Source organism: Cnephaeus nilssonii (assembly GCF_951640355.1).
Source record: "Cnephaeus nilssonii genome assembly, chromosome: 10".
In the NCBI taxonomy this organism is placed as follows: Eukaryota; Metazoa; Chordata; class Mammalia; order Chiroptera; family Vespertilionidae; genus Cnephaeus; species Cnephaeus nilssonii.
Genome location: NC_137081.1, coordinates 31,078,052 through 31,093,266, shown reverse-complemented (window position 1 = coordinate 31,093,266; position 15,215 = coordinate 31,078,052). Strand labels below are relative to the sequence as shown.

The 15,215-nt window shown below is 40.2% G+C and overlaps 2 protein-coding genes across 7 annotated transcripts in view; one reads left to right on the top strand and one right to left on the bottom strand.

The window, feature by feature from the left end:
- DIS3L2 (DIS3 like 3'-5' exoribonuclease 2) overlaps window positions 1–15,215 on the bottom strand; it is a 345,537-nt gene that overhangs the window by 299,186 nt on the left and 31,136 nt on the right. For all 6 annotated transcript variants that reach the window (XM_079782043.1, XM_079782046.1, XM_079782041.1 and 3 more), the window contains 4 exons: window positions 13,377–13,485; window positions 9,761–9,901; window positions 8,823–8,980; window positions 1,277–1,330 (listed from right to left, as the gene is read on the bottom strand). In XM_079782043.1, coding sequence (XP_079638169.1) covers window positions 1,277–1,330; window positions 8,823–8,980; window positions 9,761–9,803 — 255 coding nt within the window. In that variant the 5' untranslated portion in view covers window positions 9,804–9,901; window positions 13,377–13,485. The remainder of the gene's footprint in view (window positions 1–1,276; window positions 1,331–8,822; window positions 8,981–9,760; window positions 9,902–13,376; window positions 13,486–15,215) is intronic.
- LOC307105903 (large ribosomal subunit protein eL31-like) lies at window positions 7,802–8,522 on the top strand (the record flags this gene model as incomplete). The annotated part of the gene is made up of 1 exon (XM_079781827.1): window positions 7,802–8,522. Exon 1 carries the CDS (start codon window positions 8,145–8,147, stop codon window positions 8,520–8,522), a length of 378 nt encoding a protein of 125 aa, XP_079637953.1. The 5' UTR covers window positions 7,802–8,144.

The window sequence follows — 15,215 nt, the reverse complement described above, 5'->3', positions numbered from 1 at the left end:
GGGTGTAGCAGAAGTACGGTCAATTTGCATATTATTCTTTTATTAGATAGGCTACTAGAAGCCTAGTGCATGGATTCATGCACCAGTGGGGTCCCTCAGCCTGGCCTGCACCCTCTCACAATCTGGGACACCCTCGGGGGATGGCGGACTGCCGGTTTCGGGGATGGGGCCAAAATTGGCAGCCCAACATCCCCCAAGGGATGTAGTAGTGCACTAAGTGGCAGGCAGCCAGGGAGGAGCCCGAGCCTGAGCCCAGGCACCGCGCTGCTCCCACTGCGCCTGCCGCCACCCAGTAGCGCTGCCACAGAGGTGGGAGAGGCTCACACCGCCACAGCTGCGCTCCCACTGTGGGAGCACACTCACCACCAGGGGGCAGCTCCTATGTTGTGCAACTGCCCCCTGGTGGTCAGTGCATGTCATAGCAACCGGTCAAACAGTCGACTGGTTGAACTGTCAACCTGTTGCTTAGGGTTTTATATATATAGATGTTAACTGACATCCTATATAATAAAACCCTAATATGTAAATCAACCGAAGAACAGAACAATTTCCTCAACTATAAGCAAAAGTTTATTTCTATGGTATCTTCTGTCTTGAAAAATCTATAATTCTACTGCTATCCTATTTATGGTGTCCTAGAAAAGTTAGGTCAGGAATTTAAGAACATTGCTCTCCCAGCTTTGTACAATCAAGTCTTATTCAGAGGCCTGCTGCTAACTATATGCCAGGGTGGACTTCCTTTAATGGAAAAGAGCCTGTTAAAATGAGTCATGAACATAAGGAAGGGTATAAAGACCCAATGGTAAAAAGCCTTGTACCAAGTCCTATCACCTGATGTGCGAAACTGACCAAAAAAAAAAAGCATTACACATTATTTTTGGACAAATGTGCAGATTAGCTCATGCAGTAGATCGAAAGTAGATAGCATATTTGTTTAGGAAAGATTAACATAAATCAGTGGAAAACCCATAAATCCTTTTAAGCTATAAACCAAGGGCATCCAATTACATGAACTGGTGGGGTTCTGGGTGGGTTCAGCTACTCTGCAGCCTAGTAACAAATGCCACCCTTTTCATTTGAAGTGTGATTTTAAGACTGGCAGAAAGGGTTGTTAACCAAAAGCAAATTTTGTTTATTTAAGTTTGAAATAAATCCTTGCCCATCCTCAATTTTGTTTTACTACTCTGCTTTTTAGTAAGAATATATTATTTCAGTTCCAGAGCACATCTAAAAATTAAATGTGACATTAAGTTTATTATAAAATTATTGGACTTACCGGGGAAGGAATGAAGGCTTCATGAAACTTCTTTGGATTAATTCTCAATACACCCTTTAAAATAAAATTAAAAATATATGAAACTTTAACTAGTTATACATGTATGATTTTTCTATACTTATGTTATTCTCCAATAAAAAGTTTTAAATTAAATAGTTTGATCTAGAAAACAAGTTAGATTATGAGAACTGCTCATTAAATGCATGAAACATGATTTATATTGGTACTTGTAACATAGGGTTCCATCAAACACTGAAAGCTCACACTGGCACCTTGCTGTGAACAGGTAGAGATAAGAAGTAACAGAGCCTGGAGTGGAGTGAGAAAGTGGCAGCTATTGGGATTGTATATGCCCCTATATGCTGGTCTTCAAATTCCAACTTTTATTTTAAGAACAAGGTGATCAGGGAATTATACTTCACTATATAATGGCCTTTTTAATTCTCTAAGACCTTTCCACAATTGCTTGTTTCTGTGACAATTTTCAAAGTAATACAGGTTGATTTCCAACCTGGATACTTAGCCTCAAGGGATCAGATGCATAATTTTTTACTCTAGCCCCTCTGCAGAGCAGAATGAGTCAATAATTCAAAGTGGTCCAGAACCAGCTCTTAATGTAAATGGGGATCCTGGCTCCAATAGCCAGGCCACCCAGTCTGCCTTCAGCTTCATGTTATTCCAGCACCAAATCAGGGTCTGCTTCTATTTATGCACAGGGTGCAGGTGGGGGCTGTGCTCAATACCAGTTCAGTATTTTAGGCTCTTGCAGGAAGCTGTAACCCTCCCCACGTCCCAGCTGCATCTGAAGGCCACTGGAACACATGGAGGGAGGCAATTATTTTGCTAAGAGCCAGATTCAGAGTGTCTTGAGAAAGCATTTTAAATAACATTTCCCCCTAAATTGTCAAAAAGACTCAAAGATGCATAATTAACAACACAGGTGAGGGCATAAAATAAAGCAGACAATAATTCTTTCTTTCACTGGCCCACCATGTTTAAATTACAAATTTCCATGCAACAGTTTATACTACCATTAACATCCCAATACGACTACTACAAATGCTCATTCAGTCCTAGTTCAATAATTATTTCTTGAATTCTGACTATATTCAAAACCCTGAGATAGATAATATGGGAGAGAGAGAGTAATGACCAAGCTAGGCCTATTTAAAGTAAAGCATTGGTCATGTTCATATGCATGAATACAAGTCCTTTGGTTGATCTCTTACCCCACGCCTCCTCCCCTGCCTTCCTTCTGAGGTTTGAAGGTCTGTTTGATGCTTCTATGTCTCTGGACACAGACAATAAGGGGGTGGGGCCATGTGCTGGGGCCGGAGAAAGGTAAATGGGGGGAAAAGGAGACATATGTAATACTTTCAACAATAAATAATTTTTAAAAATAGCCCTGGCCGGTTTGGCTCAGTGGATAAAGTGTCGGCCTGGGGACTGAAGGGTCCCAGGTTCAATTCCAGTCAAGGGCATGGACCTTGGTTGCGAGCACACCCCCAGTGGGGGGGGCGGAGGTGCAGGAGGCAGCTGATCGATGCTTCTCTCTCATCGATGTTTCTAACTCTCTATCCCTCTCCCTTCCTCTCTGTAAAAAAATCAATAAAAAATATTAAAAAAGAAAATAAATAAAAATAAAAAATAAATAAAAAGAAAATAAAATAAAAAGAAAATAAAGCATGAATGCTGTGAGGGTGCAGCTCACTTTCAGCTGAGGTACCTCCTTGACTTAATTGAAACCTGGCCATCCTTGTTCTTTTCCAAACCCCACAGGTGCTTTGAAGTTCATTTCATTAGCTCCTGTTATAGCTCCTGCTGTCATCTTCAAACCTGATCATATCCCTGATTCTCGAAAGCTTTGACTTGTAGCTCACTCCCAATCCTATAAACATTTAATGGGACTTCACATCCATATTGATAACCAGGCAACCCTAACCAGTCATTCTAGCCACCTTTTCTTCCACCCAACCCTAGCCACTTTCTCCCATGTTCACACCCCATGTCTTGTCATCATTGCTAATTATACCACCTCTAAACACAAAAAATCAAATATCATACTTTCTAATTAAAATCCCCTGGCCTTCCAGCTCACTTATTGTAGAAACACCACTTTGACAATTCTTCGTCTTCACTAAGAACTCCAACCCATGAACCTGACCACACTTTGACCATTCATCATCTTCACTCTATGCCTACTCCCTTTCTTGGCTACCTAATTGCCATGGCCTGTCATTACCTCCTGCCCTTGCAAACTTTGAGTCCACTCTTCCTCTTACATGTAACCAGCAAAACCTCACTCCCAGTTGACCCCAACTATCTGCCTTCTCCATGACTAAACCCAAGGAGCTGACTGTTACTATAGAGGAAAAAAAACACACACAACTGGACTAAGTAGCCTAACTTGGCAATCACAAACTTACAAGATATTTGAGAATATTCAAAACTGAGGAATTTCACTTATAAATATATATATATATTTCCAGATTTTGTTGAAACATCAGCTAACCCCATCCAGCAACAGCCACCTGAGTTGAATAGCAGATACTTCTCTTATAGCAATAAAAACAATCACAAATAACACTTATACCAATATATTACGTGTCACACACAGTTGTAACAGCTTTATATCTATTCAACTAATTTAACCCTCAAAGCAACCCTAGGTGGTAGGTACTATTATCCTCTTTTTATAAATCAGAAAACTGAGACACTGAGAGGTGCCCACTTTCACACTACATTCTATCCCAAGCAGTCTGGTTCCAGAGACCTTGCTCTTAACTACTACAGACTGCTTCTGTTTGCCAAACTCAGACCCAGGGCCTCTTTGCTCACACTTATGCCATCTGCTCCCTTCCCACAGAAAAACCGAACTATATTCCAACCCTCAGTCTTTCCAATCTTGGTGAATGACAACATCATCCATCCAGTTTCTTGACTCAAACACTTAGGAACCATCCTTTACTCCTCCTTTTGCCTCACCTTTCACATTTAGTCCATTATTATGACATGCCAGTTCTAGCTCCACATCCATCCACTTCTCTCCACCTTCACTGCCACCCACCTTGTTCATGTCTCCCTATTTTCTTGCCAGATGTACTGTGATGGCCTTCTACATGGTCTCCAGCTTCCACTCTAGTCTACTTGTCTTACAACTGCCAGAGAGATGTTTTTAAAGCATAAAACAGATCATGTGCTTCCCCTGCTTAATACACTTTAGTGACATCTCCCTCCCCATCATTCTTTAAATTAAATCCAACTCTCCGACAAAGTCCAGAGACCTTACATGATTTGGCAGCTGCCTAACTCTCCAACTTATTCTCACATGGTAATTCCTTTTGCTCATCATGTCCAATAGGTTTCTTCCTTAGTCCTCCAAAACACCAAGTCTTTTTCTACTTGCTATTCTTCCACTAGCTGCTCTCTCGGCCTATAATGTTCTTCTCCTAATTCTTCAAATGGCTGGCTCATTCTCACCCTTCAGATCTCAACTAAGAGATTACCTCCTTAGAGGTGGTTACAGCAATCGTCACAGGTACAATTTCATCTTTATTTCTTTAGTTGCTTTTGCCTATCTCCCCAGTGAATTGCCTCTCTGTTATATGTTTGGCACTTAGTAGGAAGTCAAGAAACATCTGGTGAGCTAATTAATTGGCTGCAGAGTTGAAGCTCTCCCACCACCCCTAATAATAATGTTAAGAATGTCATCTGTTCCTTCTAAATGACTGGACAGTCCACTGTAATGTCACTTCTATTCTTCTGTTAACTCACACCCAAATGTTCTCCAGCTGATTTCACTCCTAACAAATGGTGATGGTCCTAGGAACTAGGTTATCCTGTCCTGTCTTCCTGAACTAGGATTTCTTTTGAGGTTCAATAACAGTTTTACACCAATATTTTATTCTAGGGGGAACTCTGACATCATGTCTTGGGCAGCTCTGGGGGCCCAGCTTGAACCACCTTTAGACACAGCAATATCTGGGATTATGAAACCAACCAATTCTACCATCTTTCTATCCATGTCACTTTGGTCATCACCCCAGACCTGAGCCCCTTCTAAGACTGTCTATTCCATACCCTCAATTTCCCCCAACATCTCCTAGAACAACCTCACAACATTGTACCTACAGAGGGAGAAAGGACATATGTTCTTTGATATGATGATTTGTTACAAAAAATTTTTTCCAAACTACATGTACATGATCATGAGTTATTGCTAGTCAGTTCAAACACAGGAAAGAGATTTCTTTGTCACTGTGGACAGTAATTTGATACCAATGAAATGTCAAAATATCAGTCAAAGTATTGAAAGGAAACAAAAACTATTATCCTATCCTATTTTAAAATATCTCAATATCTCTCATTAAAAGTTGCTCCTCTGGATGGAGGAAAGAGCAAGGATGTAACAGTATACTTATGTTTGAATACAAAAGTTACATGCTTATAAGTATGTCTAGTAAGTGTATTTTCTCCAACAATACTCAAAAATCTCTTATTGTCTAGCTCTCTACCTTACCCATCAAGGCCTGCACACATAAAGTTCATATCAGAAAGCAGATGGACTCTGTTTTTTTGCCTATGAAAATATTATTTACAGTTGTTGTATATTTCACACAGTGACCTCATATCTGGAACCCATTTCTTTCCCCATCTGCAGAGAACAACTGTTCTCATCTGTTGGGGGGAGGCTCTGGCTAGAGTCTATTGATGTCACAGGCCAGGAGGAATCACTTAAAAATGCCTGGAAATGAGAGTTGTTATACTTATCAGGTTTTTGGTGTTTTATTTTACTATCAGCAAAGAATTACTTCAAAAGTAAAAATTAATAGGAGGGAGGAAAAATGAATACAATTGCAGAATATTTCCCTCACATTATCTATGTAAATCCTATAACCAAAATTATAAGCAATTTTTCTTTCAAGTTATAACAACCAAGATTCCCCGCACTCTTTAGTAAGTACCTTGATCCTTTATTCAGTAAGTAAATGTTTATTCAATATAAACTTATTAAGCTTCAATCTAATGCCAGCTAGGTGGGAATAAGATATGATGACCCTGCACACAAGGAAGTGAACAATCTATATGAGGAAACATAAAATGTCAAGAAATGGTAATAGGATTAAAATAAAGGGTAAACCAAGAAGTTGGCTTCAGGAAAGTGGTAAAGGCTGATTCTGTGGAGATTTTAAGTCAGGCCTCTCAAAGGGGGTGAAATTTAGATAGGGACTTAAAGGTCGAGCACAATGACATCAAGATAGTGGAAGAAGGTGCTCCAAGCACCAGGAACAGCATGTACAGAGAAATAGAGGAATCAAAGAGCAGAGTCTTTACAGGAAAAGTTTGAAGATCAGAGTGAATGGAGCAGAACGTAACTGGAGGAAAGTGCAGGGGATGAGAATGGGAAAGGTACAACAAGTCCTCGTATGTGGACCAAGAAGAAAGCCAAGGAACTGTACATAAAATGGAGTTCAGTGTGTGGGCCAAATGATAAACAGCATGTGAATGGATTAATGAATGGCCAAATGGCCAATTCTCCTAAGAGAGGCCTGTCAAAGAAATCCAAGGGAAGCTTTTAAAAAAAAGCCAACAGGACTTCTAAAGTCAGAAAGATTAATTCATCTGTTAAATAGTTTTCAATTCAAGAGTCTATATTAATCACATGTGCACTTAACCATAGTTAAATACAAAAAGGTGACAAAAAAGGAAGAGAAGACAATAGTATTTATTAATTGGCTGGATCTTCAGCCAAAAACACAAATATAGAAGCTGAGCTCTCAGAATGAGAAAAAATGGAACACAGTCAACATTTTCAAGTGAGCCAGGTAACACATGGCAATATTTCTATACTAATCCAAGAATTATGAAATGAACTTAATTCAAAGAATATGTGGCTCTGCCTGCATCTCCATCTCACGACCTACTACCTGGCTCCCATTTCATGGCTAAGAAGACCTAAGCTACCCTACTCCATACTGTTTCAAAAGTTCATGTTTTCATTAGTGCCACTACTCTTCCCACACACATATCACTCATTTAGCAGATCCAAACGAGTCCAGCTGGTGTGGCTCAGTGGTTGGGCATTGACCCATGAATCAAGAGGTCCCCAGTTCAATTCCCAGCCAGGACACATGCCTGGGTTGCAGGCTCCATCCCCAGTAGGGACATGCAGGAGGCAACCAGTTGATGTTTCTCTCTCATCTATGTTTCTATCACTCCCTCTTCCTTCCCCTCTCTCTAAAAATCAATAAAGACATATTTTTAAAAAATAGATCCAAACTAGTCATCCTCCAATATCCATAGCAGATGTCACCACCCCGTTTGCCAATTTCTGCCAACCACTCTCCCATACCCTGGGTCACACTTCATCTGAGCACTTACCATCTATCCCCAAATCATCTATTCATATGACTGCCTGCCCCACATTGGGCTGCCAGCTCAAAGTACACAAAGGCAGCCTCACCCACCTTCATTTCAAGAGCACCCATGAGCATGCTCTTAATTATAAACTGTGCCTGGCTAACAGTGGATGCTCAATAAACATTTTCTGAGCCAAACCATTATACTAGCTTGTAAAAGTACTTTGTAAACTATAAAGCACTCAACAAATATTTGCTGCTGTTTACTGTTTCCTTTCAACCTTATTCTCCATCACTCAGCTTTCATGTGCTCAAGGCAAACTGAACTATCAATGTGTCTTACAGCCAAAACCTATTTTCCACTTTTGTCTGAGTAGCTTACACTTGTCCCTACATTTATAAAGCTCTTTCTCTTATCTTTACTTATTCAAATAGTACCAATCTATGGCCTGGGTCAAAAATATCACTTCCAGACAATACCCCACGTTCCTCCCAACTTGCCTGGCACGATGGCTCCCGCAAAGAATGGTGGTGAGAAGAAGAAGGGCCGCTTCACCCTCAACAAGGTGGTGACCAGGAAGCACACCATCAACATCCACAAGTGCATCCACGGCACGGATTTCAAGAAGCTTGCCCCTCAGGCACTCAAGGAGATCTGGAAATTTGCCATGAAGGAGATGGGGACTCCAGATGTGTGCATGGACACCAGACTCAACAAAACTATCTGGGCCAAAGGAATAAGGAATATCCCATATCGTACACGGGTACATTTGTCCAGAAAACGTAATGAGGATGAAGACTCACCAAACAAGCTGAATACATTGGTCACCTACGTTCCTGTCACCACCTTCAAAAATCTACAGACCGTTAATGTGGATGAGAACTAATGCTGATGGCTGAATAAAGTTATACAACTGCCTTGGAAAAAAGATACATATATATCACTTCCAATACAACATTCCTGGACAACCTTAACTGGAAGTAACAGATCCCATCTCTGAAACCTCAGAGCACTATGCTGTCACTATCTTGTGGCACCTATTACATCTAATTGCACTGTAGTTCTAAGAAGTGGGAAGCCCTGTGCCTGTTATGTCATCATTTCTTTCAAAGCACACAGCACAGAAAAATAAACACTTGTAGATTCCACATATTCAAGGAATAGCCTTCTAGTATGATTTAAGCACCTGGATAAGTGTTCCTCTCTTCAAGCCTTCTGAAACATCCTCCTTGGACATGTAATTTTCAAATATGCTCTTTTTCTTCCCTCGTATGAACTTGTTCTTTGACTTTTTGTCACTTGGCGAAGCACCAACACCATGTGGGCCAACCACAGAGGACACACCTAGAAACATGAGGCAGTAATTAACTCTTTCCTCAATCAAACATCACTGTATTTTTAAAACTAGAGATATTTTACCTTTTTTTTTAATTTAGAATGACCAACATGAAAATGAAACTCCCTGCTCAGGCAGCTTGGCTCAGTGGTTGAGCATCAACCTATGAACCAGGAGGTCACGGTTCAATTTCTGGTCAGGCATATCCCTGGATTACTGGCTTGATCCCCAGTGTGGGGCACGCAAGAGGCAGCCGATCAATAATCCTCTCTCATCATTGATGTTTCTATCTCTCTCTCTCCCACTCCCTTCTTCTCTGAAATCAATAAAAATATATTTTTAAATACTTAAATAAATTTAAAAAAAGAAAATGAAACTCCCTGATAAAGATTTCAAATAGTCACAAGAAGGAAAGACTAAGTAAGAAAACATGAGTAAAATACATACAGATGAGACTTGAGTTTTAAAACAATTCCACATATGCATGGAATATAATCTGAATAATGGGTTCAGTACGCTTTGTTTATAGACACAAACTTTTTAAAAACAGGAATTACTAAAAGATCGCCATTTTTCAAGAGGAAATTAAATAGCTGTGCTCAATATATCAACAATTTAAGACAACGAGAAATCACACTTAATTCTAGAACAAATAACACAGGAGCATATTTAACAAGTCATCAAAAGAATTATAGGCCCCCTCAATCCTAAGACCCGCCCTTCGCCTCCTTTCCATTTGTATTTCAGATCTCTAGTTGCTAGAGTAGACGCTATTTTCCTTTTGCTACCTCTGAGAGTCCCCAGGTTCAGCCTGCCGTCAGGATAACTCATTACTGGTTCCAAGGTTGCCTCTTCTCTCCAGATCCAGAGGGGCCTCCACTGCTCAGGCTCAGAGTTCTTCCTGCCTTTAGCAGCTTAGCTGTTACAAGCTGAAACCAAAGAGAAATGGGTGATTAAAGAGCAATTAACCTGTAGCCTCCTCTGTGCTCTTGGAAATTTAGTACTTGGAGGGCAAAGGCAGTGTGGTGCTCTTCCGGGGTCCTGGCGTCACTTTGTCCTGGGCAGTTAATCAAGCACACCCTCTGTCCTGAGTTTCTTTTCAAGGCCTTCACCTTCACAGTTATCACTAGCTTGCTTATTTGGATCACTCCAACTAAGAACTTTCACAAATGGAACAATGAGGTAGAAGTTAAGGAGTTGTGCAGTTCTATTTAGCTTGTGAAATGCACAAGAGCAGGAGGGAAAGCAATTTTGAAAAAGTACACTTAGTCAAGAGACGTAGCATTGACTAAGTTTAACCTTGAACAAAATGACGTTCCTCTATGAAACCAAGTAATCAATTCCTTAGAATTCATCAACAAAATCTAATTCACTGCCACAAAACTATGCAGGGAACCCTAGATGGTTCACTAGCTTTTAAAAAATAGAAATATTGTAGTTAAGCATCTATTTCCCTATTCTGATCTGCCATCACTTCAAACCAGTCATCTGACCAGAAGCTCAGGCAGCTGCTTCCAAGGAATAGAAATCAGCTGTCTGAATCAGTGCACTGGAATATGGGACCCTGCAGCTGGCCCCCTGACCTTCCACCTGAACATGTCATCACAATGTCTACTTTCTATTCTCTGCTGGCCACCAGCCCAGGATTTAAGCCTATACTTGCAAATTTCCGAAATCCTGGTAAGCAGCCTTTATGCTTTCCCATAAAATGGATCAAGATGTCATTCTAAATACTAGCTTCCATTTCCTCTAAATTTCCCACAAACATCCTTTACCAAAATGATGTAATTTTTCTTTAAAATGAAATTAATATAACTCAGGAGAAGAGAAGCAACAGAGACAAAAGGTAATAGGCCATTTAGTCATACATGAAGAGATACAGAGATAATGTCAAAAAGTGCAAAAAGTGAGAGAAATAGATTGTCTTAGATAAAAAATTTTCAACTATTCTCATCTCATGGTACACATAAACTAATTACTAAAATCCTGTGGCACACCAAAAAATATATTTTTTGCCTATATGACAAAAATAGATATAATTTTGATTCATTCACACCAGACGGCTATTGTTATACTGGCTGTTGTCATTTTTTATTTAACAATCTAAGGGAAAAGGGGTCAGTGCCCTTGACTAAATAGACAGGTATTGCAATAGTCAGGTTTTAACAATTCTTGTGGCACGCCAGTGTGACACAGCACACTGGTTGAAAATCTCTGTCTTAGATAACCAGCAAGGTAGTGGGAAAGGCACATACAGGAGCCCAGACTGTCTAATTGTCTAATTCAGAAATGCATTCATCCATTCATTCATTCAACCAACACTTATTCAAGGTACTGTACTAGGAACAATAAGGGATACAACGTTAATTTATAAAAATCATATTGAACTAACAATACAAGTTGGAAAGTGATAGCATTAAATTTTTTTTTAAGTATGGCTAAATGTACTTCTGATGAGAGAGAAAAGGTATCTGCAGGCCAATAAATCAAAGAGAGCTTTAGGAAAAATTTTAAGGAATAACTGAGAATGTGAGAAAAGCATACTGCTGGCAAAGGAAACGAGAGAGAGAGAGAGAGAGAGAGAGAGAGAGAGAGAGAGAGAGAGTGAAATACAGGCAGGTTCTTGCAACATTAATTCCATTTGGATACAGTCCAGCCTATAATAAAGAAAAGCAGTGGTAAGGAAATTAAAACAAGTTGGAAGGTCTAGAAAACCAGCCCAGTTTTTCAGAAGCAGTAGGGAATTTCAGAAGCATGAGTGAGCAGGAGAGAAGACAGATCAGAGTTGTGTTTCAGGAAAAATTAACCTGTGCAGGATTCATCTGCAGTTGAGAAAAACTAGCAGCAGCTGCACCTTAGGAAAGAACTAGAACAGAATGGAGAAAAGGAATGCCTGAACTAGAGTTGTATAGACAGACATTGAAGAGACTTTTAACATAATGTCACACAGGACCAAGTGGCATTATTTGGCAATCAGGCAGATCTGAATGAGAGCAAGGAAGTGGCACCTGTGTGAAATTTCAAACAAGGAAACTGAGGAATGATAACATCACTAAGTTAGAGAAGATGATGAATTCTACATGGGGTATTATAGAGCTCCATATGGAAATGCATAGTCTATATATGGAAATACATACCTTTTCCTATACCTCCACACCAAATACTTAGAAATTAGAGCTTAGTTTAGAGAGATAAATTACCCAGCCATTTGCATAAAGATGGTACTCCAAAGTTTTCTAAAATAGATGAGATTGCCAAGAAAGGGTAAACTATACAGAAGAGGGCCTAGGACAAAATCTGAGTTAGGGCAACTTTTAGGAAATGCAAAGAGGAAAAAGTAGAAAATATAACAAAGAAATTAATAAAGATATACAGGCAGACATTAAAATGAAATAAAGAAGCAACAAAATCAGATGTTACAAAAAAAAAAGGGGGCGGGGGAGAAAATAACTTCCAAAGAAAGACAGGCTCATGTTTCACATAATCAAAAAAATCAGCATAAAATAAAATAAAAATGGAGGAAATAGCCTAAAATACAATGCAAATAAAAACAAACAATCCTAATATCAATCCTAATATATTTAAAATGAAAAACACAACATACTAAAGAGATGGGGAGAGAATTAACCCAAATAACTTTTGAACAGTTAAAAACAAAAAACAAAAAAAATTAAACTCAAATTAATAGTTTTTTATAAAGGAATGGGTTAGCAATTCTAAAACTACTTTCTGGATATTTTAAGAGTCAACAAATAAGTAAATATACTGTGGATAATAGGAGTCACACTTGTGAAAGTGAGAAAGAAATTACAAATATAGAAAGTGTAAAAACTAGAATAAAGGCCTGTGGTTTTGAAGTGAAATTGGGGATATCATTGCCAGGGCTGACCAGCAGCCCCTGAAGGACGTATGAACTGATTACTCAGACACAATTTGACTGTGAAAGAAGGGCTAAGGGGCTTGCCACAACACTTGGGCCTGATTTCTCTTTAAATCCCTGCCTACTTGTTCCAGCATCAAGAATCAAGGATTATAAGTTATAATAGTCTGCAAAAGGCCTTTTAATTGTTTCTTGATAACCGAGGCACCATTCACCTTTAACAACTGCTTAAGCACTGTTACATATTGTTGTTCTACGGATAACTTCTGTCCCATTGTGAAACCTTGGCTGAAAAACAATCCCCTCGAACTTGGAAATCCTAAGGGAACCAAGAATTATAAATTATAATGATTTGTAATAGGCTCCTTAATTGTTCTTGTATAACTGAGGCACCATTAGCTTTTAATACTTTTTAAGTAACAGAGAGATGTTACTCAGTGGACAGTTGCTGTCCTGCTGTGAAACCTTAGCTGAAAAACAATTCCCTCTAACTTAGAAATCCCAAGCGGGCTCCAATGACTTACTGGGCAGTTACTTTCGTTTCCTTCCTCCGTTTTTGAGGGTTCCGCCGCCTCTCCTTGTGTTCCTTGGTCCTCACACGGGCACCACCTTGCCGAGGTTGACCAGCAGCCCCTGAACGATGGATGAACAGATTACTCAAACACAGTTTGACTGTGAAACAGAGAGCTAAGGGGCTTGCCCAGCTCTAGTGGCCAGAGCAGCCTCTATTGCCTGCCTTGTTAGGTAGGCCTTTATTGGAATTTTTATCTTTAGATACAATCAGTAGGGTGAGTAATTTTGGGAGGACACGTGTTTACACTGTCCTCTAGGCAAGGGCATCCAGGGATTAAGCATAAGGATTCCAGTAAACACCGGGGGTCTGCATGTACACAGACTTGTTTGGAAAGGTCAAGGAATAATAAGGGGCACTGCTTTCGGCAGGCGGCCTTCCACATACTTCCCTTTTATCAGAATGTCCTCCTTACAACTTTCCAACCAAGTCTCTTGTGCTCCCCAACATATCATTATAACTCAATGGTTTATAATATATAAAGAGATAAAGAGGAAATGTCAAAACGTGAAAAAAGGGAAATAGATGGTCTATACACAATAATATAGATGTGTCTACACACACACACACACACAAATGTATACAAGTATGTATGTATATATTCTTATATTATCTAGATCTGTCTGCTAAGAGGGTCTAGAATCAACAATATCCCAGTAGCAATGAACATATCTAGTACCCAGATCTCGCTTTTTAAAAAAATATTTTTATTGATTTCAGAGAGGAAGGCAGGGGAAGAGAGAGAGAAAATCAATGATGAGAGAGAACCACTGATCGGCTGCCTCCTGCACACTGGGGATTGAGCCCGCAATCCGGGCATATGTCTTGACTGGGTATCGAATCCATAGGTCAACACTCAACCACTAAGCCACACCAGCTGGCCTACCCAGATCTCACTTTTTAAAAATATTTTTAATATGTTTTTATTGATTTTAAAGAGGAAGGAAGAAGAAGAGATAGAAACATTGTTAGGCTGCCTCCTGGAGCGTCCCCTCCACCCCCCGCCCCACCACCACCTCCCCAGGGATCAAGCCCGCAACCTAGGCATGTGCCCTGACCAGGAATCGAACCAGCGACCTTTTGGTTCATGGGACGATGCTTAATCCACTGAGCCACACCAGCCAGGCTTGTTCTCACTTTCTAAATACCATTCACTGCAAAAAGGATCCAGGGCTCCTTAGAAAAATGGCCAATTCTGAGACTGGCTTGAGGAAAGTACAATACGAGCCTAGAGGGGAGTTGGCAAACTATATCCCACAGGCCAAACAAATCCAAACAGCCACCTTTCCTTATAAATAAAGTTTTATTGGAACACAGCCACAGTCATTCATTTACAAATTGTCTATGGCTGCATTCCTGCTGTGAGGGTGGAGTTAAGTAGTTGCCACAGAGACTAGATGGCCCAAAAAGCCAAAAATATTTACTATCTGGCCACTTACAGAAAAAGTTTTCCAAGCCCTGGCCTAAAGTATCTTGTCATTCCAAAAAGTAAATAAACACCCAAAAAGTGATGGGGACATGACAAAAGTTCACAGGAGCCAGTTGAAAAGATTCCCACTAGCAAAATCTATACATATAAAGAGGTAATATGCTAATTTGTCCATTATGGTGTCCCAGTCACGACCAGTCTGTGGGTGGGGACGGGGGCGGGGACTTCCCCCAGCACTAAGGTCATGCTGCCTGCATGCATCCCCGGCTAGCTAGAAACTGCCTGTGTACGTCCCTGTTCAGCCCTGTCATAATGATGGGGGGAGGGGGAGGGTTGACGAGGGACCTCAGGCCACGCCCCTCA